This window comes from Panthera leo, chromosome A3, assembly GCF_018350215.1.
Source record: "Panthera leo isolate Ple1 chromosome A3, P.leo_Ple1_pat1.1, whole genome shotgun sequence".
Taxonomy (NCBI): domain Eukaryota; kingdom Metazoa; phylum Chordata; class Mammalia; order Carnivora; family Felidae; genus Panthera; species Panthera leo.
Window position 1 is genome coordinate 39,189,320 of NC_056681.1, and position 27,425 is coordinate 39,216,744.

Consider the following 27,425-nt stretch of genomic DNA (forward strand, 5'->3'; position numbering starts at 1 on the left):
GAGAGAGAGAGGGAGAGCATGTATGTATGTGTGTATGGGGGAGGGTGAGAGAGAACCCCAAGCAGGCTTCACCCTATCAGTGCAAAGCCCATTGTGGGGCTCTATCTCACAATCCTGAGATCATGACCTGAGCTGAAATCAAGAGTTGGGCACTTAACCTACTGAGCCAACCAGGTGCCCCTAGGAGATATCATTTTTAGTGCTGGACATGATGGTAACATTTAGTCTGTCTTGGAACTTTATATTTTTGATTAACCAAATATGGGTAATTAAAATTTAAAACTCTCATATTTTATTATAACATTTATAAATCTGTTTAATATTTTGTAAATATAATATTTTATATTTAATTGGGGTAAAGATAGTATTCAACAACTTAAATTAATTAAAATTATACAGATATTTAAAATGGTGATGTTGATCTATATATATTTATATGGCAAGATGTTTATGGCATATTATTTAGTGAGTAAAGAGGAGATTAAGAAATAGCAATTAAAGTATCTCATTTTTGTAAGAAAATTCTATATCATTATGGGAAAATTCTAGAATAATAATAATAGTAGGAGTAATGATAATATTTATATCCTTTCTTTATTATGAATGATTACAAAGTTCCAGGTATGGAATTAAGCGCCTCATACACTACTTTAATCCTCAATTAATTAATTAATCCTCAATTAATAATTCCATTAACTCATTCATCATTAATTAGTTCAACATTGAACATATATGTCTTGTCCCAGGCACTGTGCAGACTTATTAGAGATAGAGCTGTGAACCAGATGGACATAGTATCTAGCATTCTATCATATCCTAACTCCAGAGGTGAAAATTAGGGATGTTGTCCCACCCATCAGGGGTCTTCTGGCCCAGGTTCTGGTTCAACAAAACAAACATAGAGACTCATAGGCTACATTTGCCATCAGTCTATTCAGGTGGATACAGCACAGGAATGATGGTCGCCCAGCAGGGCAGCATCAGGCCTTCCCTTCTGTGGGAGTTCTTGCTGCAGTTCACACAGTCTTCCAGCAGCCATTGTCTTTGGTCCTTCAGATGATGACTCAGACTCCAGGAGGTGAGATCCATACTGAGTGGGTTCAGGATCTTCATTCCTCAAGTAACGATTTCATAGGTACAGTGTCCAGGGTTCTCATGAGAATCACTACCACCATCAGGTATTTACAATTAATTTACAGTTTGTTTGCCCCAGTACAAAGGGAGTTTGCCAATCAGAAGTCATTGCAATCATAAGCAATGCTACTTAAAAACAACTTAACATTTCACTCCTATTAGATTACCAGGGAAACACAACTAGAGAGTGTAGAAGGGGAAAGGATTTTGTTAAGGAGGGATCTAATAAGCAAGTGGCAGAGTGAATTCAAATTTACGTCTTTCTGACTCCAAAGTCTAGCTTCTGTAATTTACTGGATGATACCAAAAATGATCTCTGGGAGGAAAGCTTTTTAGATAGCTTTTGCTTTCTTCTTTATACTGTCTGAATTCTCAGACTTTTTTTTTTGTAATGAGAATGAATTTCTTTTGTAATCAGAAATAAATATTTTTATTAGAAAGACTAACAAGATGAAAACAAGCTTTTGGTGTAGCATTAAGTGAAAGTAGCCAGAAACAAAATTATATATGCATTTGTGTTGTGATTAAGATGATGTAAAAAGAGAGGTGCATGAGGAAGAAGCCAAGCAAAAATATAAAGCAGTCCTATCAGTAGTTGAGTCAGAATGGTTGGCTTGCGAAGGGCTTGCTTTATCTATCTATCTTTCTATCTATCTATCTATCTATCTATCTATCTATTTTCCAGATACTTTATGAAATTATGTTATTCTTTGAATGAAATGAAATGCATTAGTAAAATAGAAAAGGAAATTTAAATGTAACTATATTAGGGGTTCAGAGTTCTCAAATTATTTCAAAACACACCCATGGACCTAAGATGGGAGGCTGAATTAGAGAGCAGTTCTGTTCCATTCCTGACATTTACCTATGTAACTGGAAGAATTTGCCCAGGGCTCTTGCTATGTCCCTATGCCAATACTATTCTTTCAGTGCATTACAGTAACTTCCCTAGGTCTGTGTTCATGTGGTAGAGTGGGAATACTATTGCCCAACTCCTTTCACATGTCATTTATCTACTATGTAAGGTTTACTTTTTGTTCAAAACTCACGTTTTGAGCTTTATATGATCCTTCTTTAGCCAAGGACTCATATAATTGGATAGCTGCTGTTATGTTTTGCATACCAAAATTTCCAAATAGCAAAGCATCGGCCATTTTCTCCATAGCTTTCAAGTTTCCCATGTTAGCTGCTTTGGCAAAGAATACATAGGCTCTGTTTAAAAAATATGAAGGTAGAGGTTTGATTATCAAAAATGAAATTTTCTGCTCCCTCCTTCAGACTACTTCTAACAAGTAGGACCAAGTTGTCATTGCTGCTAACAATAAAATTTAGCTGAAGTCCATCACATCTATAGACCAGTAGGTTTTTTTCCAGCCATTATCTAAGATGACAATTTCAAATATATCTGACAAACAGTGAAGCTGCTAAAAAGGAGAAATTTGCTTCAAGCTTATTCACCAAGTGAAGTGAAATATTGAGGCCCTTGTCCTAAAAGTGAACTTTCCCATGGCCACCCACATTATAGGAGTATTTATTTTACAAACTGAACTCTGAAATATGTAAGAATATAATCAAAACCAATCAAAAAATAATCAAAACTGGAATGTCACATGTAGAGAGCTACTATCATGAAAACAAAAGTCCCTTTATATTCTGAAATAATTTTCTAAAACAGAACATATTCTTCAGCACCATGTGGAAAAACAATAACCAAATAAAACGCAATGGTTATTAGGACTCTAAACTCTGACTGCCTGGTTCAAAATCTGTGTCTACCACTTGTTAGTGTGGGAGCTTCAGGCAAGTTATTTAATTTCTCTGTGCTTCTCTCATCTATGGAGTAGGGATAATAATAGTACTAGCTTCATAGGGTTGCTGAGAAGATTCAGTGAGATACTCCAAATGAAGTGCTTGGCATTAGTGCCTGGTACATAGTAAGCACTAAAAAAACTTTAACTATGATGATGATGATGACAACAGTGACAATGACAATTGCATAAATTCTAAAGTTTCATAGCATGGCAATTGTTCTCCTGTAATTTGTGGGTAAATGGTGTGAAAGCTTAGTGATAGATGCCATAGGATTGCCTTATACTGTATTTTCTGAGTCCCAGTCAGAAATCACCTGGACCTGATGTGTATAACAAGTAGTGATGGAGAGCCTTTCAAGGTCAAAACTTGTGTCAGAGACAGAGAGTACTTTTGGGTTTTATTTTTACTTTTATAATTTCCTCTTTGGTACCGGTAAGACAAGAAAGCAACTTCTACTGGTGACCTTGATTCCAATATAGGAACAAATACACGAATCTACCATTACTACAAACTCAGAAGGATCAGGAGACTCAGCTTTATGTACCGCCTGTCCATGCCGATGCTAAACGAATCTGTTCTTGGTGGCTGGAGCAGGGTAGAATGGGCTTGGACTGAATGATAGCTACATAGGCATTAGGGTTCTGGATGCCAACACAGTGAATAGACTCCAGTGAAACAAAAGAAGCCAGAGATTAACCATAGTCAGAGCAAGCTGAGATTCTGGGGACCAGAAGGCAAATAAGACAGAAGGTCTCAAAGGCCAGTGAGTACAGATGTCTGGCATCCAGGGGCAGGCATGACATCAGGACACAGATTCCCTGAAGCCCTTCTGTCACATGGTTTGCGGCTGCAACCACATAGCCTGCTGGGATTAGAAGGGCACCAACATGGAACAGGGCAGAGAAACTTGAGATGGGCTGCAGGAGCCTTTGCTGATCCCAGGGGGCAGTAAAAGGTTGCAAAATCAATTCCTCTAGGTGTCTCTGGTCCCCTCTCAGGAAAGTCCAAGGTGACATAAGGAATACTAGAAGCAGGACCCAGGGCTGAGGAAAGTTGTTGGTACATTAGGTAGGATTAAGATCTGGACTGTAATCCCCAAGATGGAAAATGTAGGAGAAACTGGGCAGCATTAGCAGATCCCCAAAAGAAAGTTTAGTTAGGTATCTGGAAAATTTCTAAAGAATCTGGTATTGGATGCTAAGGTAGGTGCTGGGGAAGAAGGAGACTAAATGCATCTCTAGGATACATTAGAAACCTGGCGTAGGGCAGCAGCTTACTTACAAATCTTCTTTGCTAATGGAGAGTAATTCTTAATGACAGCTAACTCCGGCTGTCTCCAAGGCTTCTTGACTCCTGCAGACAGGTTTGTGTCTCCCTGACATATGCTCGCTTAACATCTTTACTTCTAGCACTACTGACCATTTGTAGCTGAATGAATTAGTGAATGAATGGGGTCAAGATGTGGGTGTCAATGAGCCAAAAGGACTGGTAGCACCTTTATCTTATACAAGAAGTGGTGAACAAGGAGGGCATAGGATAGAGGAATGAATGGGAGAGAAATGATTCCTCTGTGGTCAGTAGGGTGTTTTTTCTGTCCTCTGACCAGAATCTTAGAGATGACTATATTAGATGTAACTGGCTTGACCGTCCTGATAACTGAAGGAATTTCACTCAGTTTGCCCACAAATTCCTGAAGTCTCTTGCTGTGAACAGATTTGGTTTCAGTTTTCTATCTACCAACTGGGAAGGGTCAGGGGACTCAGCTTTATGCACCTTCTCATGTATCTATGCGACTGCAAAGATAAGCTGCTCTTGGCGTGCTTGGCTAGCTCAGTTGGTGAAGCATGTGACTCTTGATCTTGGGGTTGTGAGTTCGAACCCCATGCTGGGTGTAGAGATTACTTAAAAAGAAAATCTTAAAAAGAGATAGAAAGAAAGAAAGAAAGAAAGAAAGAAAAAAGCTGCTCTTCTGGAACTCTTTAGCAAGGATAGGCTAGGCAAGAATAGACTGAGATTGAATGACACCTAGGTAGGCATGTAAGTTCCTGCACTGCTGGATGGTCTGCTTTCAGAGCTGGGGTTTCCTCCCATTCTTTAAGCCAAAGAGGAAGGCACCCATCAAGGTTAAGTGGATAGTTACTTGGGAGCTTCTAAGAGTGATTTTGTCCCTTTAGACTGAATCTTGAACTTAACAGGGTATACCCAGCGGGCCTTCATCTTGGGTTCATCTGCTATTAACCTGAAATCTGAGGGACCAGCCCCTTTCCAGAATTCCATTGTTCTCTCATCTAGGTGGGCTGGGTTGAGAATTCTTTATTCTTACTCCTTCATTCAGTGAGCACATGAATGAGCAGACTTCCATAGCAGGCCAGATTGTATTTTTGGGGGGTCTGATTTAACCCCATACTCATCATGATAGCGCCCAGACATGCTCAGCATGACACCCAGGTTTTGTAGGGGATGGTTTCCTTTGCTCTTATAAGGAGCTTCTAACTTTCCCTAGAGAGAGGTCCAACTCCTTTACCTCCTTTCTTGCTGCTTTGGAAGAATTACAGAATATTTTTGACCTTCCATTTACTCCTGTATAATTTGGGGATAATAATTTATGACTCTTAATATCATTGTGAGCAATGAATGATATTCTATACATAAATACCCAGAACAATAACTAGCACAAAGAAGGAGTTTAATAAATGGAAGTTGTTTATAGTCAAGTGCCCCTTTACCCTCTATACTCTTATGCTCTTTTGGGAAGCTTTGAATTTTAAGAAAGAACTCAGGGGCTCTGTTGCTGCCCTGTCTAGGGTCAGCTACCACAGCACTGGGCTGCTTTCCCCGGAGCTGGAATGCCCAATTTGTGTGAAAATAGAAGATGTCTCCTAGTTGGAGGTACAGAGCCCATTCTTTTTATTATTATTGCTTCGGGACACACTTGTTTTCTTCTCTCCCACACCTTCTTCCTCTTACCATTTAGAGGACTAGAGATAAAAATAACAAATCTTTATCTTCTGCTTACTATGTGTTGGGCATCCTCCTAAGAGCCTGACTGCACTATCCAGAGCACAGGGAGGTTAAGTAACTTGTCCAGGATAACACAGCCAGTAAATGGCACAGCTAGGATTCGATCCCAAGGTTTTAATTAGAGACTTGAGGGGTGACCTCATGTTGCGTCCCTCTACTCTGGGGACAAGATATTTCTTCCTCCCCGTCAGACAAAGTAGACAAGGAAAAAGAGAAATGATGAACATGGAGTGAGACCATGTGGCCACAGCTTGGTTATGTCCCAGCTGTGTACTTGTGATCATCTCACTCACATCTTTGAATCTCTATTCTCAGCTGTTTACAGGGGGAACATGAAGCTCTTCTTAACTCATAAGGCTGTTCTGGGATATAATGGAATCACATACATGAAAGTGCCTTGAAAACCACAAAGTGCTCTACAAATGCTGAGTTAGGCAGAATAAAGCATTCTAAAACAACCACTCTAATTCAAATAACAGATTTTATTTTATTTGAAATACCTAATAAATAAAAGTCAAAACAGAATATTCTTGCCTGAATACTCAGATCAGTGCCTTAACTCTGCATTTCACTTAAAATGTAGGGACCACAATTTCATATACAATTCTGTTTGTTTAGGCTGGTAATTTGTAGGATTCTTTAAACATCAATTGATCCTTTTCAAAACAAAAGCTTATGGGCAAATGAACTTATTTGTTATCCCAATAAGCTTTTAACAACAAACGAGATTTTGAATTGTTCTTTTTTCTCAGCCAGGAATTTAAGTTGGCTTAAATAACTGGATAAAGACTTACTCTGCTTTTTGTTTTTGGCTTTTAGACTGCTGGAGAATCTTGATGCCCATCTTAAACAGCTGGTCTCCTTCATCTGTGAAATTTTTCTTTGCTTGCTTTCTTACTATATATGGGCAAACAAGGAAAAATAACATCATTTTTATGTTTTATATTTTATTTTTTAAAATTTATTTTGAGAGAGAGAGAGAGGGAGAGAGAGAGAGAATCTCAAGCAGGCTACATGCTGTCAGCACAGAGCCTGACATGGGGCTCAGTCTCACAAACCATGAGAACATGACCTGAGCTGAAATCAAGAGTTAGACACTTAACCAGCTGAGCCACCCAGGTGCCCCATGTTTTATATTTTTAAAATAATGTGCTGCCATATTAGTTTGGGTTTTTCTTATGAGGGGGTTCAGATGAACCTCCCTAATATGTGCCATTTCGGCATGTGGATTATTTTGAGCTGAAGACATTCAAGGCTGGAAAGACTCAAGAAGAGCTTTTTACCTCCCCCTTAACTGCCCATAAGAATTTAGATAGAGGGCCTGGTCCAGGAAGATAGCTATCACCAGAGATAACTATGCAGAGTATGGGCTAGGTGTGGTAAGATAGGGGAAGTTGGTAGGTCATGTTTGTTCAAATTCCTCTCTGTCCTATTGTCTCTACATGGCATGAAAATCATTTGTTTATCAAACATTTGCTCTTCCCATCTTCCTGTGAATTGTCTTCCTTCCCTTTGAAGCCCTAGTCCCTTACTTCCTCAGGATGGTTTATAAGCCTTACTCACCCATATAAAATTAGATTTGTTTTTCTATTAATTTGACTTATGTCAATTTAATTAAAAAACCAACCGAAAAAACCTCCTTTCCTCCTTTACACTCTCCTTATTTTTTAACCTCTGCATTTCAAGATCACCTTGGTTTTGTTCAGAAGATAAAAGCTGTCTACAAAAGTATCCTCTTCCTGTCTTTTGTTAAAGCGTCTGGAGGGTGGAGGAGATAGAAAGATGCTTCTGATGGTAGGAAGGAGAAAGACGCTCCCCAGTCTGGGAAAGCGATGCAAGGTTCCACAAGTACAAAGCAGGACAGAAGGTCTTCAGGGAAGGGGCTGCTTGGTGTACTCTAAAGAAATGATCTGAGCACCAAGGTCTCATCTTGCAGACTCCCTTGTCTGAACATGGCCCATAAACCTTAGAGCTATAAGATTCCAAGAGAATATGAGGACCGACAAATGGACATCGCCTAGATATCCAATGTGCATCTAGGATTGGAGGAGAAAATCTCCCTGAAAATTTTGCTCTGCCCAAGGCTCCCTCCTCCTCCCCAACAACCTTTCTGAGACTTTGGGGAAAGCACACAGAGAGAGTACCAATAACAACTTGCTGTGTTGGGAAGAGGGCTCAGAATTAATTTTATAGGATTTAAATAAAGAAATGGAATTTTACCTTTCTCAAAACACTTATATAACACTTATATATATTTCTCAAAACACTTATATAACACTTCACAATTTTCAAACCATTGTCATCAGTTTACAGATGCAGAAAGCTATTTGGAGGGAGAGTCAGCTTTACAGCTCCAACTACACCCACACAGTGCATGTGCACATGTGCAACACACACACACACACACACACACACACTCACACTCACACTCCCTTCCACATCACAGTGCCTCTTGAAGTCCATTATGACACTCAGTGAAACCTCTGATTAGGTGAACCATGCCTGAAACCATTTAAAAAGAGAGGCATTTTGAGGTTTGATGCCTCATTAACAAGACTACAAAAATCTTTAAGTGGTTCCTGTTTTTCTTCTCCCTGACAAACCATCAGAGTTCTTCAATTTCTTTTTTAAATTACAAAAATTGTTTTAACTTAAAAGTTAATTTGCAATTATTTCGAATGCTTCAAGGTATCCAATCAATTCAGTAACACCAGACACTTTTAGTATCTAATTTCTGCTTTGAGTTGTATGTTATCTATAATCATGACTAAAGAGGAAAAATAATGGGGGAAAAAACCTACCAATCTTTGATTTGAATAGCAATTTCTCCTATTATCATGCTTTCAAAGAGCAAAAATCCATTTTGAAAGGCTGACTCTGCATGCACATACATATGAGAAATGATACACCACTACAGATTTCCACCCATGGCTTTTACTTCTATTTGTAATTCTATTTTTGACTTCCCAAATGTACTGAAATAACAGTTTTCTTTACAATAAGAGGGCTCAATTATCAAATAAAATTCTCTTGACAACACTTTAATTTCCTTTTTATGGTTTAACAATTTCCAAATCTGGGGAAAGCATAGTCAGGAAATGACTCGAGGATATTATTCTGAACTTGACGTAAAGAACCTTCCTGAATCCAGAATCTTCTTCTTCTTCTTTTAAGATAATTTTTGAAGTTTATTTATTTATTTTGAGACAGAAAGAGGGGAGGAGAGGTGGTGGGAGAGGGAGAGAGAATCCCAAGAAGGCTCCCTGCTGTCAGCACAGAGCCCACTGTGGGGCTTGATCTCATGAACTGTGAGATCATGACCTGAGCCAAAATCAAGAGCCAAAAATCTGCCCAATCGACTGAACCACCCAGGTGCCCCAAATCTGGAGTCTTCTCAACAGCCAAATAGTGGATGCCTGTTGTTCTTTCCTGATAAGGGCTCGAAGCTAACCTGAGTGGTGGTAGGAATGAGCATCAGGAGTAAAAGAGGGCAGAGTAGGTGTGCCAGAGAGCAGCAAGTATGGGAAGTACTTCAACTAGATGAATTTGTATTTCAGTGTTTGCCAGAGACATAATTTATAGAAAGTTCTTGACATGTTATTACATCTGCAGTTAATTATCATTTCATACCTAACTTGAATACTGTTATGGGCTGAATTGTGTCCCCCTAAATTCATATGTTGAGTGTATCTCAGAATGTAACTTTATTTGGAGATAAGGTGTTTAAAGAGGTGATTAAGTTAGAATGAGGCCATTAGGGTGGGATCTTAATCCAATATGACTGGTGTAACTATAGGAAGAGAAAGAGACATCAGGGAGATGCAGGCACTAAGACCATGTGAGGATACACTGAGAAGCCAAGGAGAGATGCCTTAGAATGAAACCAACTCTGTTGGCACTTTGATCACAAACTTCCAGCCTCCAGAACTGTGAAAAATAAATTTTTGTTGTTTAAGCCACCTTGCCTGTTGTATTTTAACATGACCTCCCTAGCAAACTAATACAGATGCCAACTCTGGATTACATGGAAAACAAGCTGCTCTTTCTTCCTACTGGAAGGGATGCACCCAACTCAGCTTCCTATCAGATCAGTGGCTACCTTCTAAAAATAGGAGGGCATATAATTTCTCATTGGCTCCCAAGGTCTCCAGGTGCTGGACATCTGACTTGCCCAGGCAGCTGGGTGCCCAAGTAGTCCACCTCTGATAAGGTCATTTTATCATGATTATATTCTAGGTAGGCAGTGTAGTAGGTCCAGCAATCCCAGCAATGTGTCCAGCATTCCATGTGTCCAGCAATCCCAGGACCCAGCTCACCTCTCTGTAAGATGATGGGAGAACTGGAATTCTATGCGTTCTCTTGCTGACCCTTCATCTATAAAATTCTCTAATCAAGTCTATTCTTTAATCCCTATAACCTGTTTTTGTGGCATTCAAGAAAAATCCTCTTGTTGATAATGAATTCCAAAGCAAAGCTTTGGAACAAAAAGAGCTCACTTGCTTGCTGCAGATATTAATGGAAAAGGAAAGAGCTGGAAACAACTTAATCTCTGTCATTCATACATTTACTTGTCCATTTAATTGGTATGAATGAATATTTATCATGTGTTAGACACAATGCTAGATATTGTGTTTCCAAAGATGATGGAGACACTGTTTGAGCCTGGCAGTGGAGATAGACATGTTTGCCAAAAACTACAATGCCATGTGGTAAGCACTCTGTAATAGGGCACTATGAGAGCATAGGAGCCTCCTTTGTAAGCAACAGAAACCTAATATTATTGACTTAAGCAAAAGCAACTTATTGGGAGGCCACTGAAACTCATAAACTCACTGGGGTAGGTCTCAGGAATCAGAGCTTTCTAGAAGCAGAGACAGATGTTGCTGTAGGACTGGATTGAAATCCAGTCCTTTTAGGATCTTCCCCTCTTTGCTCCAGACTCCATGGCAAATATAATGGGTCTATTCAGGGAAGACAAAGGTTCTCATTACATTCCTGTAAGAATATATCCACTGGGGAAGACTTAATTCCTTAAAAAGAAATTGAGAGGGTGAGAAAAGTAAAATGGATGATCAGAAGCGACCAAACAGCAAATGCCCGCTCGGGCACTGGACTCTTGCTAAGGGAAATAAAAAAAAATCTTCACAGATGAAAAGACACTTCAGATAGTTCTTGAAAGGAGGGTAGGAGTTTGTTGGGCCAAGAAGATGAAACTGGCATTCCATTTGGAGGAAACAGTCTATGCAAATGAACCAATGAAACAATGATGGGGGGGCAGTGTATCTTAAATGAAGAATGATGGTTTGAGAGTCATGTTTGGTCATGTGGTCCAGACTGGTGATGGGAGTAAGTGATATTGAGGGGAGTGGACAGAGGGCTGAGAAGGGAGTGGGGAGAGGGAACAGAGGTCATTGTGAAGGTGAAGGCAGGTTTGATATGGGAAGAGAAAGAGCAGAAGTGGCAGGAAGTTGGCTCTGATCAGACAGAATTATTTTGGAGTTTGAAATTATATTGATGAAACAGGTCTATATGTGGCTGGTAAATGACTGAGGAGAAACAGAAACAAAGATTACTGGAATTGTGGAAGTCTAGCAAAAAGGATAAGGTCTTCAACATGGATAGTTAGCCCCTGCAGAGTGCTGGTGGCCTGTAGCCATTGACTGACTGATGTAGGGGTAACAGCGTAACCCCTTGCCTACAGGGAGGGGGAAATCCTCTAGTGTTATTCACTTGTAAAGCCCTAAACTTCTCCTGAAACCCTATCTTTGCCCAACTCCTTCTCTTGCCCTATCCTGTATTCCTCACTCTCTTCTATGTTTCACCACATCTAGAACTTTAACATTTAAATTTAATATTTAAATTCAAATAAATAAACAAATACCATTTAAGTCATCTTAAAAAGCAAAGAGAAAAATATTTGTATGCCAAATTATAGTTATATTAAAAATGACATGAAGGATCATTGAGAGTTAAAGGAATTAACAATTAAGCTAGGAGATGGATATCTTTTAGTCTGACTAAAAACCAGGTGCTTTCAGCATTAAAATGATACAAGGAGATAAAAATGGGAAGTTCTTTCCCTTGCAGAAAATCTTGCCTACACAGACACTGCATCCTTCTTATTTAATTTCAATTGTATTTAATATAAACCAACTTTAGTTTCTGATTTTCTGAATAATGCATCAGAAGAGCTCTTCACATTTGCCCTTAATGTCTGCCAGGAAGATACAATCCCAGATAAGGAGGGAGAATAATGATCCATTACTAAACATAACATTCCATCTAAGAAACAATGACTCAGCAAAGAGTTTAGTCAGATAAAGATGTGATCAACTCAAATGCACTTGGATAAGAGCACAGATATTTATAATAATCAAGTTTATTCACACTGTCCCCAGATCATTGTTGCCAAACATAAATACCTTCAGTGGTATTGCTAGGAAATGGCATACAAATTGTGTTGTAAGTAGAAAAACATTTTCTCCTCAAATATCTACTAAGCAAAACTTGAAATAACAAGGATTCTGACTTTCAAAGATTAATTCACTACCCCAAACTTTTAATTTAGCAGAAAGAAATATGGTTTATAAAACAAGTGAAGAACCAAAAACAATAATTATTATATTATAATAAAAGCTAACATTTATAAAGCACTTAGTCCCCAAGCAGTTTTTTCACTGTGAGAGGAGGGAGCTATTATCATTCCTGTTTTACAAATGAGGTGATACAGGCCCAGAGAGGTTAAGTAACCTGTCCAAGGTCACACAGTTAGTCCCTGATAGGCAAGAATTCAAATGTAGGCAGAATGACTGCACAGTCTGCTCATACTATTTGTCAGAGCTACACAATATGCAGAATTATGTGAGGAACACAAATTTACTATCAATTACTGAAAAATTTGAAAAATGAGTTCAAAATACACTTAAAAATAAATGTATTGTAATTGAAGTATTTTAAATGATGAATTTATTTATAGTAATACTTCTTTTACCTGACATTATTATTTTTTTAATGTTTATTTATTTTTGAGAGAGAGAACATAAGCGAGGGAGGAGCACAGAGAGAGAAGGAGACACAGAATCTGAAGCAGGCTCCAGACTCCTAGCTGTCAGCGCAGTGCTGGACACAGGGCTCAAACTCATGAACCGTGAGATCATGACCTGAGCCAGAGTCGGACACTTAACCAACTGAGCCACCACGGTGCCCCTTTCAGACATTATTAAGAAATGTGTCCATATAAATAATTTTTTCCCATTAGATGAGTCATATCCCTTTTTATTTTGACTGTTTTCTGATGGAAATGTGTCTAAAAAGTATACAATATATTCCTCCGCCTCCCCCAACAAAAGATAATGAGCATGATTTAACCTGGCGATGATTTAGAGCATCATTATGCACACCTGACCATATCCAAACTAGTTGATTTAGACATCATTACTTCAGACTGTGTTTGTAGGAGACCTTGGATAATGGAAAGCCCTTCAGCAATGAGTGGGAGCAAAAGGGACAAGAGAAAGATGGTGACAGGCTGTATTCAAGGCCCTGTGAAGGGTTAAGAGTGCCTGCTGGCTGGCTTAATAGTTAGCTGCACTTGCTAATTTGCAACACCTTACATTACTGTTTCCCAAAGCATACATGAGAAAATTGTAAGTGGTACACACACAAACTTTAACATTTTGATAGTTAATATACTTGGTATACATTCATCTATAGATTCTATTTGTAGCAAGTGGCATATCTATAGATTCTATTTGTGGCAACTAATTTTCATTTTTTTCTCAATTTTTTTCTCTGAAAAATTAACCATGAAATATTTAGGACATACAAAAAATCCAGAAAGGAAAACACACTTCAACATAACATTCCCATTTCACATAATTTAACAGATGGTAACATTTGCCCTGTTTGTTTTAGGTATCTCTCTAAGGAAACAGAATGGAACAAATACACTCAAAGCCTCCTCCCAACATAATCCCAGTGTTCTCTCTTCAGAGGTAGCTGTTGTTCTGAAGTTACTATGTAGTCCTTTTACTACATATATGTACCCAATATTATTTCTATACTGTAAAACCATACATATGTATATGTATATATGTATATATAATATACATATACATGTATATGTATATTATATATACATGTGTGTATATATATATATATATATATATATACACATATATATATATATACTTTTGCAATTTGCATTTTTACCTTTTGAGATTTATCTGTCAAGTAGGCTTCATTAATTCATTTTAACCAGTGCCAATGGTCAAAATTCTTTGTATGACTAAACCAGTTTATCTATTTATTCCTCCATTATTTACCCTACCCATTCCACAGATATTAACTTTTTCCACTTGAATGCTACAAAAACCAGTTCTGCAATGAAAATCCTTGCACACATATTCTCATACAGATATGTGAGAATTTCTGTAGGATATATTTCTAAAAGTACATATGCCAAGTATAGCATATAAGCATCTTAAACTTTACTAGATATTACCATTTTGCGCTTCAAAGAGGTTGCACCAAACATACATTCCCAACAGTGATGTATAAGAGTTCTCATTTCCTTAAATTCTGGGTTGCTTAGGGGTTATCTGATCTTTTAATCTTGCCTATCAATGTGAAATGATAAATCTTTATCAAATTTGAATTTCTGCAGTTACTAGTTAAGTATATTTATTGGTTTTTTTTCTAGGAATAGTATCCTTTGTTCAGTTTTTAAATTTTTTAAAAAATATTTATTTATTTGAGGGAGAGAGAGGGACAGAGTGTGAGCAGGGGAGGGGCAAAGAGAGAGGGAGACACAGAATCGAAAGCAGGCTCCAGGCTGCAAGCTGTCAGCACACAGCCCAACGTGGTGCTTGAACTCCTGAATTGCAAGATCATGACCTGAGCTGAAGTTGGAGCCTAACCAGCTGAGCCACCCAGGTGCCCCTTTGTTGAGTTTTCTACTTGTTTTTCCTGTTGATTTGTAGGTGTTTTTTATACAACCAGTTCTTTCTTGGCTCTATTTGTTACAATATCTTCTTTTAACGTGTGGGTTCTTTTTCACTGTATAATTAAAAATACCTATTAAAACTTTTAACTTTAAGGTAGTCAAATTTATGAATTTTGGCATCATGGTTTTACTTTAGTCTTTTGTAAGAATTCCTTTCTTATACTAATATCTTAATGTTTTTTTTAAAAATTATTATTAAAGTTCTGATGTTCATATTTAGGTCATTAATCCACCTAGAAGTTACTTTTGTGTATGAGGTGAGAATGGGATCTGATCTTAATCTTCTTCCAAATGAGAATCAGTTGCCTGCATACAATCTGTTTATTTTTTCACAGCTGATTTGTAATACCTCTGTCATATACCAAATTCCCCTATATATATGGGACCGATTCTAGACTCTTTTTATTTTTTTAAATCCATATGTCAATAGCATATGTTTTATACAATATAATTTTATAGTAAGAATCTAATGGGGCAAGTTCCACTTCTCATTCTACCTCAAAAGTATATTGGCTGTCTTTAGACTTGTTTTCATATATACTATTAAAATTAGCTTATTAAATTCTATGAAAACCCCTTTGGGCAATTTTGAAACTAATTTGGCAAGAAATGATATCTTAAACTTTGAATCTTCCCATTCAGAAACATAAAAACTCTTCAGTTATGCAGGTATTTTTTATATTATTGAATAAAGTTTTATGTTTTTCCACTTCTTAAACATCTTGTAGATCTTTTGTTAGATTTATTCTTAAGTACCTTTAGTTTTTATTGCTATTTTAAATAATATTTTAGCAGTTTAATTTTTAGTTGTTTTTTGTATCATATACAGAAATGCTATTGATTTTTATATATTAATTTTAAATCCAGCAACTTTGCCAAACTCCATTAATTTTCATGGTTTAATAGATTTTCCTGAATTTTTCAACATCAACATCATATCGTTCTGGTGAATTATTCCTTTGAACACTATGTGATAATGTTTTCTCCCTATTTATGGCTTTACCTTGAAGTCTATACTGCATAAAATATCAGATTTCTTTTGCTTAGTATTGGCTGTGATATCATTTCCATCCACTGACTTTCAGTCTTTTTGAGTCATGTTTTAAGCATATCTCTTTCAAATAGCATATATCTTTGACATTGTTTTAATCTAAAGGTCTCTGTCCTTCAACTCTTAGTTTCTTTCTGGGCTACATTCAGGGCAGTATCTTCTGATCTTTCTCTAGTTCATTAACCTTTTCTTCCACAGTGTCTAATCTTCTGTTTAAGCCCTTCACTTAATTTAAATGAACATACTTTTCATTTTTTTTTACTTCTATTTGGTTCTTTTGCACAGATGTCTACTCCTTTTTTCATGATACCTCTCTTTTTTCTTATGGTTTCTTAACAATTTAAAAATATATTTATTCCATAATTTTTTCCACATTGTTGTTCTACTATATCAAGACTTGGGTGTGCAATGTCTTATGTTGTGCCCACGTATGTATGTCGGTGCATGCACATGCAAACTGACTCTGAGTAGATTTTTTGTTATGAATAGATTTTTTTTAACTTGGTGCAATTTATAAAATTTTCTTGTAAGTTCATCCTCAACAAGGCTTTTTTTTTTTTTAACGTTTATTTATTTTTGAGACAGAGAGAGATAGAGCATGAACGGGGGAGGGTCAGAGAGAGGGAGACACAGAATGTGAAACAGGCTTCAGGCTCTGAGCTGTCAGCACAGAGCCCGATGCGGGGCTCGAACCCACGGACCATGAGATCGTGACCTGAGCCGAAGTCGGACGCTTAACCGACTGAGCCACCCAGGCGCCCCTCAACAAGGCTTTTTATGTAGGAAATGTGCAAATGTTTTTCCAAACTGGTTTTGTGTTGCTTCTGTCAGTTTTGCAGACTTATCTTACCGATGGAAGGAAATTCTTATATGTGAACATATTGACTTGAAATTACCAAAAAAAAAAAATCAGGTAGCATAAATTCAGAGAGCCTAAACAGAGGAAGAACTTCCTTGATATCTGCCTAAAATGGTAGGTGGCTTATCTGTTTTTTCCTAATATCCCTTTCACTGCATGCACAACTCTGTAAAACTCTCAGTTTTATTCATAGCTCTTCATTCCAATTGTCTTGTCAAAAATCCCAATGTGTATTTGATTTTCCCAGCCTGGGATTTAAAAATCCAAGGCTCATGCATTACCAGCTCTGATCACAGTCTGCCAAAACATCAATTCGCATCCTTATTTTTCATCATTTCTAGCACTTGAGGATTTCAGTTTCCTGTGAACCAGCTTTGCATTAAACACACACACACACACACACACACACACACACACAGAGCGGGGGGGGGGGGGGAGTTTGGTATATTTTAGGCATTAGTTTTAGGTATTTATAGTAGCAGGATTTTCCTACTGGATTAGCCTACCATTTTTCTAGAATGGGAAAGATTTAGTAATTTTCTTTTAAAATCAACTTATTAAAAACCATTCTGTTGATTTAAAGAAAAAAATTCAGCAATAGGAAAGGTATTAAATGGTATGCAGTTTGGGTTCTCTGATAAGCAGACTCTAAGAGTTCAGGGTGTTTATTAAGAAGCACCCCTGGAAAGCACTCCTGGGGAAAAAGTAGGATTAGGCAGAGGGAGAAGCTGTGATGCAAGGCTAATGAAACAGTTGACTGGCCCTCCATCTCAAGTTAGGCTGAGATGGTCAGGACTTTATATTCCTGAATAGATTAGTCATTGGAAATTGGCAGCCCTAGGGAGGAGGTATGACCTCGGGCTACGTGCCTCTTTGCACCTGAGACAGTCTCTTCACTGCTGAAGGCTGTCTTTGAACTACACTTCCAGTAATTGGGCTCTAAGAATCTCATTGAAGGGGGGATATGAATGGCACTTCGCAATGTCCTCCACATATATTCCAAAGTCAATAAAGTAGAATACACATGATAAACTTAGCCAAGTGGTCACAGACCCCAGAAGTGATAAAAAAGAATGCCAAGACAAGCTTAAAGCAAGATTGCAAGACAAATTTCTCCAATCAAGAACATAGGAGTGATCTGGTCTGATCACCAAAATTAATGATGATTAACTGCAAGAAATGCCAGTAAGGACTTGTCAGGAAGGACTTAGAAGTAGTGTTCCAGTTGCCAGCAGGAATATGCTCCATTGTTCCCAGTGCATGATTAATTATTGATTTGTCTTGCTAACAATTTAATAAAGGTAATTAATCTATGATACTCAATTCTGTCTCAGAAAAAAAGGATTGCTATTGAAGTTATAGTGAAAAGATACCTAAAGGGAAAATGAACATGCCATTAAAAAAAATGGAATGGATGTGAAAGCATTATGTTCAACTGTAAAACAATATTCAAATATACTCTAAAAATGGAAGGCTCTCTTATGTTTATGTAGCACTTACAGTGTAGTATATTGCAAAGAATGCTGAAATTGGAGTCAGAAGACCTGATTTTATATCCTAGCTTTACATAAAAAGAATTCAACTCAATTTAATTCAGCAAATATTGATTCATATTAAGTATGTGACAGATACAATGCCAGGCACAGATCTTGCCTTGAAGTAATGGTAGTGCAAATGCTATTGGTTATTATTTGACAAATTCTAGGTAGGGGGAAAATGGAAAATGGGTAAACAGTTTCTCTCTTTTCAAAATGTGGAGAAATATATTCATATTCTAGAAACAGCTTGATGTTAATCTCTTTGATTTCTCTAATAGGTTATTATACATGGTTTGTAAGCCTTGAGTTAAGGAGATGTGGTCACTAAGAATTAGAAAAGGTTTTTGACAATGTTAAGTTAAATCTCATTTCTCATATGTGGAAGACTAGTAAGTCTTGGGAACAGCACTTTTATAGAACACCTATATTCCATCTCTTATGATATCCTATGTGTAAAATGCTGAAGTGGGAACTGAGTGAGAACAGAGTTGAACAAGGTTTTTAGCCAGCTTGATAACCATGTATAACCTATATTCCCAGTTTATTCTACAGCTTGTAAAGTTCAAACCCTCCCTCTAGAGAAGGTTACTTCTCCATGGCTTTCCCTACTTTCTTAATTCCTGATTTGAGAGGTACTGTTCCTGGACTGTCTCACAGTGACCCACAGTGAAACCAACAACTCTTCAAGTTGTCTCAAAAGAATATTCACTCTTGAAAAGCATTTGTCAGGAATATAGATTTTTACCAATGATTTCATAGAGCAGAATGAAAGATGATTAATTCTAAGAACAAAAACAACTTTTAATGGTCAGCTTAGGCATCACCAATTTTAAAATATCATTTGGGTTCCCCTAACTTTGGAATTGTGCTGGTTTCTCAAGTTAGCACAGTCAATAACCACCTTTCTGGATCCTTATGTCTGCTTTCTCCCATTGTTCTCCCATTCTCTCTTCTTCTTACTCTCACAAAAATAACAAAATTCTTCTCCCTGGCTCTACAGTGCAATTTCTTTCCATGTGTAAATATTTGGAATCAGATGACACCAGGCTTCTGTGTTGAGTTGGAGGTGGGGGATCAGGAGGGGATGTTTATCTCCTTTCTATCCACAAATGCCTATTAAGGTATCTTCCATAACAAGGGCAGTGCACACTGTACAAGGCATTCTGGTAAATACGGTTTTATTTTCTCAACCTCATCACTAGATTTTTATCTGGTTGATCAGTGGGTAAATATAATCCTAGAGACTTATGGTAAATTATTGTGGGCTCTAAGCTCTAAATTTGGCCATATCTTGTTAACTCCTCTAAAAAAACTTGGGGTAAAAGATTGGAAGGATGCTGATCAAAATTTTGAGTGAGAGAAAATTAGGAGAGAATAGCTTATTAATTAATTGATGTAATCAACAAACCCTTTATTAAACTTTTTCTCAAAGGACTCAATTTAAATGTGCCATTTATTTCCTATCAGAGCTCTACCTGATATTTCAAGTCCATGCATGTCAACATTTTTATGTCATATCTAGAGAACTCTTCAACTGAGCAGGGAAGCAGCCTTTTGGAGTAAATGTGGGAGAAAACACTCTTAAATATTAAGGTAAAACAATTAAAAATCATTATCAAATAAGACTCACATAAAAAATTATCAACTAGAATCAATAAGAGACCTCTGGAGTCCCTTAGTTCTCAATTTCTATCTGTTGGTCTTATTAGCAGTGACCACCCTTCTATATGTACTTCTGTCAGGAAGAAATATTTTTCTAATTTATGTAAATCTTCAGACTGTTATAAGACAGGGCTTCTCAAATGTCCTTGAAACATTCATGTAGTCAGTGATGAATGCATGTAACACTCTCTAGAGGTCTGGAGAACAGGAAGGCATTTCTTTGAAGTCTTCGTTTTGATATCAAAACATGAATTTTGAAGTCTTTTGCATACATTATAGCTGTGAGTTCTAAAATAAAGATGTTTGCAATTATTTACTATTATTTACTTCCTTCAAAACCTTCAAGTAAATTTGGTGGTCAGGAAATTGTAGTATCTTTATCATGTAATTCAATATTTGCCCAAAGCCATTTTCAGGAGCATGACATTAAAATTTCTCGATTATTGTCACCTTACTTTTATGAGAAGCATATGGCATAATGGCTAGAGGACTTTGGCACCAGACCATCTAAGTTCAAATCCTAGTTTTCCTGCTAGGTAACTTTCAAAATGCTAAGCAAATTATTTCTCTGTGCTGCAAATTTCAAGTGTTATAAAGTAGAGATAATATAACCTATCTTAAATTGGGTAGAGCACTTAAAACAATATAGAAAATTCTCAATTAAAGATAACTTATTATTTGTTATTATTAGGTATAATATAACCACTTCTACATAAGGGAAAGAGATCTCTTTTGAAGGGTGGTATTATTTACTCTTTTATTTTATTTGTTTTAAAATTCCAGTATAATGAACATACAGTTTTATATTAGTTTCAGGTGTACAATGTAGTGATATACTTACTCTTTTTTTAATTTTTTTTAGAAGTTTACTTATTTATTTTGAGAGAGAGAGAGAGGGAGAGAGAGAGAGAGAGAGAGAGAGAGAGAGAGAGAGAGAGAGAGAGACTGTGAATAGGGGAGGTAGAGAGAGGGAATCCCAAGCAGGCTCCACACTGGCAGCACAGAGCCCAATGTGGGGCTCAATCTCATGAATTGTGAGATCATAACCTGAGCTGAAATTAAGATTTGGACACTTAAGACAATCTGACAATAAATCATATTAAAAGAAATGTAAGCGATGAACCACAGGAATCTACCCCCAAAACCAGGCACACACTGTACACACTATGTTAGCCAATTTGGCAATAAAGTATATACATAAAAAAGATTTGGACGCTTAACTGACTGAGCCACCCAGGTGCCCCTCTTATTTACTCTTTTAAACAGCAGAAGTTCCTTCAACAATCTGTACCTTCCTTACTTGCCAAATTAATCAACACTTTTCATTGCCTCTATCTAACTTTCTTACTGATGTCTACAGCACACTAAATACTTGCAGGTAGTGGGATTCTCCTTTAGTAAATATGTTCAATTCTGTTCCCCCACCTTGCACGCTTACCAATGATCAGGAGTGTTTGATCCCAAATGTTTTTGTGCCAGTTTCCCTGTTTACTATAATTATAGAATTGAATTAAAAATATGTACACTGGGGGCACCTGGGTGGCTCAGTCGGTTGAGCCTCCGACATTGGCTCAGGTCATGATCTCATGGTTGGTGAGTTTGAGCCCCACATTGGGCTTGCTGCTGTCAGCATGGAGCTTGCTTCAGATCTTCTGTCCTCCCCTTTCTCTGCCCCTACCTGACTTGTGCTCTCTCTCTAAAAAATAGATAAAACATTAAAAAATATGTAAACTGATTACAAAAAGAAAATGTGTTTCTATTAATGTTACTGGAAAACAATGAAAAAACTTGATAAAGGAGAGCCCTTAATAATTATCCAATTTAAGTAGGTGAAGCATCTATAAATTACTGAGGAAAAAGTCTACAAATATCTGGAAGGATTCTCTTCACAGATTGTTCCATAAATGTTTTTAGTCCCTTGTTTCATTGAAAATGTAAGATGGGAAATCATGGATGATGCAGTTTGAGTGTGGTTTGTACTAGAAATGCCAATCATTAGACCAATGCTAAAGAGAAGGCAAGCCATGTTTCTACATCAAAAAATTGTCAAATTAATGTTTCAATGTATATGACTTAGATTTAAAATAAATTTAAGATGTTCATAGTTTTATAATGCCATTAAAAACAGATATCCTTAATTTTTGTCTGCCAAAGAAGTTTCCCTCTGTTAAATAAGATGCTAATAAAATAGAAATTCATACGTATCTGTTAGAAAAGAGATAGTTTTCATGAAACTGTTGGAAATAATTAAATGTTGGAAATGATTCCTAAATTTTATAACTGAGGGCTAGTTAACTGCTGAACACAGAAGCTATGGAGACATTGTTTATATTTTCTAGACCCTTCTTGCATCCAGAGAAATCTGTCAACTAACCAGGTATGTCTTTACTAGGAAGAGATTTAGATTGCTAGACTAGAAAAAAAAAGGGGCACTATATTAATTTTGGTTTTGTTTTCAGCATGAGTGTTTCTATTAGCAGAATAACTGACATGTGTTTTCTCCACATAATTTTGGAGATTAAAAAAAATGTTTATTTACTTTTGTGAGAAAGTGAGAGAAAGTTAGTGGGAAGGGCAGAGAGAGAGGGAGACAGAGAATCCCAAGCAGGCTCCACACTCTCGGTGAGGAGCTGGATGTGGGGCTCGAACTCAAACTGTGAGATCATGACCTGAGCTGAAATCAAGAGTCAGATGCTAAACCAACTGAGCTACCCAGGCACCCCTGGAGATTTTTTTTTTAATCCATGAGTCCTAATTATCAACCTTGCTTATTATCATCAGAACAAATTCTGAATCTAAAAGAAGCTCACAAAATTTAAAGCTTTTGTGTATATAAATATTTATGACTATATTCTAAGAGTTTTCAGAAAGTAGATTTAAAATTTCATTTTAGATTACATCAAGTAATTTTAAATTTATGTTAGAAAGAATTCTACTTACAATGATTTTTATTTCTTTTTGAGAGATCTTTATTTTGAATTCCTCTTATTCTTAATTTACGTTGAATCTTCTTTTTTCCTAAGGCATTTTCTCTTTGATAGATTACTTTAATCAATTTTCTTCGTTCCAATATATGTGATAAAAATCGCTTGACTTCGTTAACTGATACCTACAAAGAAAAATATTTTTGCTCATTTTTTCATGGGTAACTTTCTATGATAAAATAAGACAGTGCAATTTTCATCTCTTCATGTTAAAAATATTAGAAATTACTCTAATTCCTGCTTTTTTCAAATCAAAATCATAGATGACTTAAAGAATTCATTTTAATAAATGTTTATTTATTTTTGAGAGAGAGAGAGAGAGTGAGCAGGAGCGAGTGGGGGGAGGGGCAGAGAGAGAGGGAAATACAGAATCCAAAGTAGGTTCCAGGCTCTGAGCTGTCAGCACATGTTTATTTATTTTTGAAAGAGAGAGAGCAAGTGGAGAGGAGCAGAGAGAGAGGGAGACACAGGATCTGAAGCAGGTTCCAGGCTCTGAGCTGTCAGCACAGAGCCCGATGTGGGACTTGAACCCACGAACTGTGAGATCATGACCTGAGCTGAAGTCGGATGCTCAATCGACTGAGACACCCAGGTGCTCCTAAATAAAAAACTTTTAAACCTATTGCATTTTCATCTGAACTGCAGAGCCATGCATTAAAATCTAAATGTTATAAATAAAATAAAATAGTAGGAGAATTTAACCAATTTTACCCTCCTAGTGGTAAGTTGTCATGGTAATATCAATTGTGTGAGCTAAAAAAAATGATGATGTTGGTATTCCTTACATATTACAAATTTAAAATTGGTGGGAAGTATAGTGATCTTGTGACTGTATGGAGAAAAATGTAAAAAAATGTTTTCTAAAGTATTTTCCAGCAGTTATGTAATTAATATATTTTAACTAAGGAGAGGTATTTGGAGGGATTGTTTTTGAGTAGTAGAAAATGAAGATTTTAAGAGAGAAAATTAAAAAGCTTTATGGAGATACATACTCATAATTTACATATCTACTTTTTCAGGCAAGATTATATTTGGAGACTGAAAAAATTCTTTATTTGTCAAACACCACTTCAAGAAGAATCAAGGTTTTTATTTATTTGCTTTTTATACAATATCACAATTTAAACTCCCTCTTTAAAATTTTTTTTTTATATTTATTTATTTTTGAGAGACAGTGAGACAAAGTGAGACTGGGGGAGGGGCAGAGAGAGAGGGAGACACAGGATTGGAAACAGGCTCCAGGCTCTGAGCTGTCAGCACAGAGCCTGACACGGGGCCCGAACCCACAGACTGTGAGATCATGACCTGAGCCGAAGTCGGACGCTCAACCAACTGAGCTACCCAGGCGCCCCTAAACTCCCTCTTTTAAAGATCACTTTCTGGAATGCTTAATGCCTTCCTAAGTGGTAGCTAAGGCATCAGAGCAGTGACACAGATGCTAGAGCTTGCTGGGACATACAGTCATGTAAGGACTGTTTTTAAAAAAATCTTTATTGAGATATAACTCATATACTATAAGTGTATAGTTGTACATTTTAAAGTGTACAGCTTAATGATTTTTAGACTATTTACAGAAGTGTGCGACTGCCACCACAGTCAATTTTAGAACATTTTTATCACCTCAAGAAGGAACCATGAGTCCTTTAGCTGTTAGCCTCCCTATCCTCCCATTCCCCTTCCCCCCAGCCTGAGGCAACCACTGATCTATGGTTTCTCTCTATGGATTCCCCTCTTCTGGATTTTCATATGAATGAAATCATGAGTGTTTGTGACTGCCCTTTTCCACTTAGCGTAACATTTTCCAGGTTGATCCAAGTTGTGTAGCATGTATCAGCAGTTCATATCTTTTTATGGCCAAATAACATTCCTTACATGGATATACTACTTTTTGTTCATACATCCGTCTGCTGGTGTACATTTGAGCTGTATCCACCTTTTGGCTATTATGAATAACGCTGTTATACACCTTCATGTACAAGTTTCTGGGTGGATATGTAAGGAATTTAAATGTGATTCCTTATTGTAGGGTGGCCAGATACAGCACATAAAAATACAAGGTGCCCAGTTAAATTTGAATTTCGCACAAGCAATGAATTTTTTTTTAAAGTAAGAAGGTGACAAATATTGCATGTTAACAAACAGACCCACAGTGTGTAATGGCTCAAAATCAACAGGCAGGTGTTCAAGTCAGTGGTAGCTCTGCTCTGTGCTGTCATTCAGAGACCCAGGCAGACAAAAGCTATGCCAAGCTTCAGCATGTGGATTCCAAGGTTTCCCGGAGCATTAACATCTAGCAGACAGAAAGGGAAAGAGCATAGAAGAACATGTGCAGAAGGGCTTTTGTTTTGTTTTTTGTTTCATTTGCTCTTTTTCTTTTCTTCTCTTTAATGGGCCAGACCTGGAAGTGGCACACAGAGGCAAACATTGTCCATTGGCTGGGACTGTCACAGGGTCTCACCCAAATGCCAGGGGAGAATGGAAACAATGTATCTGGACACCATGAAGAAGTACACATGGACTTTGATGAACCTGCAGCATTCTTTGGAACAATGGGGTTAACATATGTCATTGGCATTAAAGGAAAAATTTTCAATTCAAAGATAGCCAATAGCTTTGGTGAAGAGGCAGTACAAATTCGGCAAACACCTCTGATTGTATGGTGTTATTCTTCCTATCTCCTTCTATAGAAGCCATGTTTCTGGATTTTGATTCCTTTCCTACCCACTGAGAGTGGGAAGGGCAACATCCATCTGGAGTATTAGGGAACCCCAGAAGACAGCCCTTCTCTAACTCTATAAGGCACCCAAAGATTATGTAATTCAATAACAGGTATTTACTAAGTGTTTATCTCAGGCCTTTGTCTAAGAACTGGGGAGTCAGCCATAAAAAAAAATCTCTGCACTCAAAAACTGATGTTCTGGTGGGGAAGATAATAATCAACTGATAAAAGGAGGTTTTTTTCCCTGTTAGAATATCATTTGTTAAAACTAAGTCTCCAAACATCTGAAAATAATTAATATACCATATCAATAGAATTAAGGACAATAACCACACAATCATCTTAATAGATGAAAAGCACTTGACAAAATCCAGTACCTCCATGATAAAAATACTCAGTAAACTAATATAGAACATAACGTTCTCAACCTGATAAAGGCCATCCATGAAAAACCCCAGCCAGCATATATGGATTTGTTTTGTTTTGTTTATTTAAATTCGAGTTAGTTAACATACAGTGTAGTCTTGGCTTTAGGAATAGAACCCAGTGATTCATCTCGTATGTATGACACCCAGTGCTCATTCCAAAAAGTTCCCTACTTAATGCCCATCACCCATTTAACCCATCCTCCCACTCACTTGCCTTCCAGAAACCCTCAGTTTGTTCTCTGTATTTAAGTCTCTTATGGTTTGCCTCCCCTCTGTTTTTATCTTATTTTTCTTTCCCTTCCCCTATGTTCATCTCTTTTGTTTCTTAAATTCCACATGAGTGAAATAATATTATCCCCATCTTTATCTGAATGAGTTATTTCACTTAGCACTATACCCTCTAGTTCCATTCACATTGTTGCAAATGGCAAGATTTCATTCTTTTTCATTGCCGAGTAGTATTCCATTGTGTATGTATATCACATCTTCTTTATCCATTCATCAGTCAATGGACATTTGGGCTCTTTCCATAATTTGGCTATTGTTGATAGTGCTACTATAAATATTGGGGTGCATGTGCCCCTTCAAATCAGCATTTTTGTATCCTTTGTATAAATTCCTAGTAGTGCAATTGCTGGGTCCCAGGGAAGCTCTATTTTAATTTTTTGAGGAACCTCCATACTGTGTTCCAGAATGACTGCACCAGTTTGCATTCCCACCAGCAGTTCAAAAGTGTTCCTCTTTCTCCACATCCTCACCATCATCTGTTGTTGCCTGAGTTGCTAATTTTGGCCATTCTGACAGGTGTGAGTTGGTATCTCACTGTGGTGCTGATTTGTATTTCTCTGATTATGAGCAGTATTGAGCATATTTTCATGTGTCTGTTAGCCATCTGGATGTCTTCTTTGGAAAAGTGTCTATTTATGTCTTCTGCTCATTTCTTTACTGGATTGTTTTTTGGGTGTTGAGTTTGTTAAGTTCTTTATAGATTTTGGTTACTAACCCTTTATCCAATATGTCATTTGCAAATATAATCTCCCATTTTGTTGGTTACCTTTTAGTTTTGTTGATTGTTTCCTTTGCTGTGCTGGAGCTTTTTATCTTAATGAGGTCCCAATAATTCATTTTTGCTTTTATTTCCCTTGCCTCCAGAGACAAGTCAAGCAAGAAGTTGCTGCAACTGAGGTCAAAGAGGTTGTTGCCTATTTTCTCC

The 27,425-nt window shown here is 37.1% G+C and overlaps 1 protein-coding gene and 1 long non-coding RNA gene across 6 annotated transcripts in view; one reads left to right on the forward strand and one right to left on the reverse strand.

The window, feature by feature from the left end:
* The window catches only part of SEL1L2 (SEL1L2 adaptor subunit of ERAD E3 ligase), a 123,257-nt gene that overhangs the window by 55,241 nt on the left and 40,591 nt on the right, over window positions 1–27,425 (reverse strand). For all 5 annotated transcript variants that reach the window (XM_042931643.1, XM_042931642.1, XM_042931641.1 and 2 more), the window contains exons 3-5: window positions 23,022–23,190; window positions 6,762–6,864; window positions 2,184–2,346 (exon numbers count right to left, since the gene is read on the reverse strand). In XM_042931643.1, the coding sequence (XP_042787577.1) occupies window positions 2,184–2,346; window positions 6,762–6,811 (213 nt within the window). In that variant the 5' untranslated portion in view covers window positions 6,812–6,864; window positions 23,022–23,190. The remainder of the gene's footprint in view (window positions 1–2,183; window positions 2,347–6,761; window positions 6,865–23,021; window positions 23,191–27,425) is intronic.
* Window positions 22,420–25,591, forward strand: LOC122215835. The gene is made up of 3 exons (XR_006200569.1): window positions 22,420–22,458; window positions 24,085–24,150; window positions 25,462–25,591. It is a non-coding gene; the product is annotated as an uncharacterized LOC122215835 (long non-coding RNA).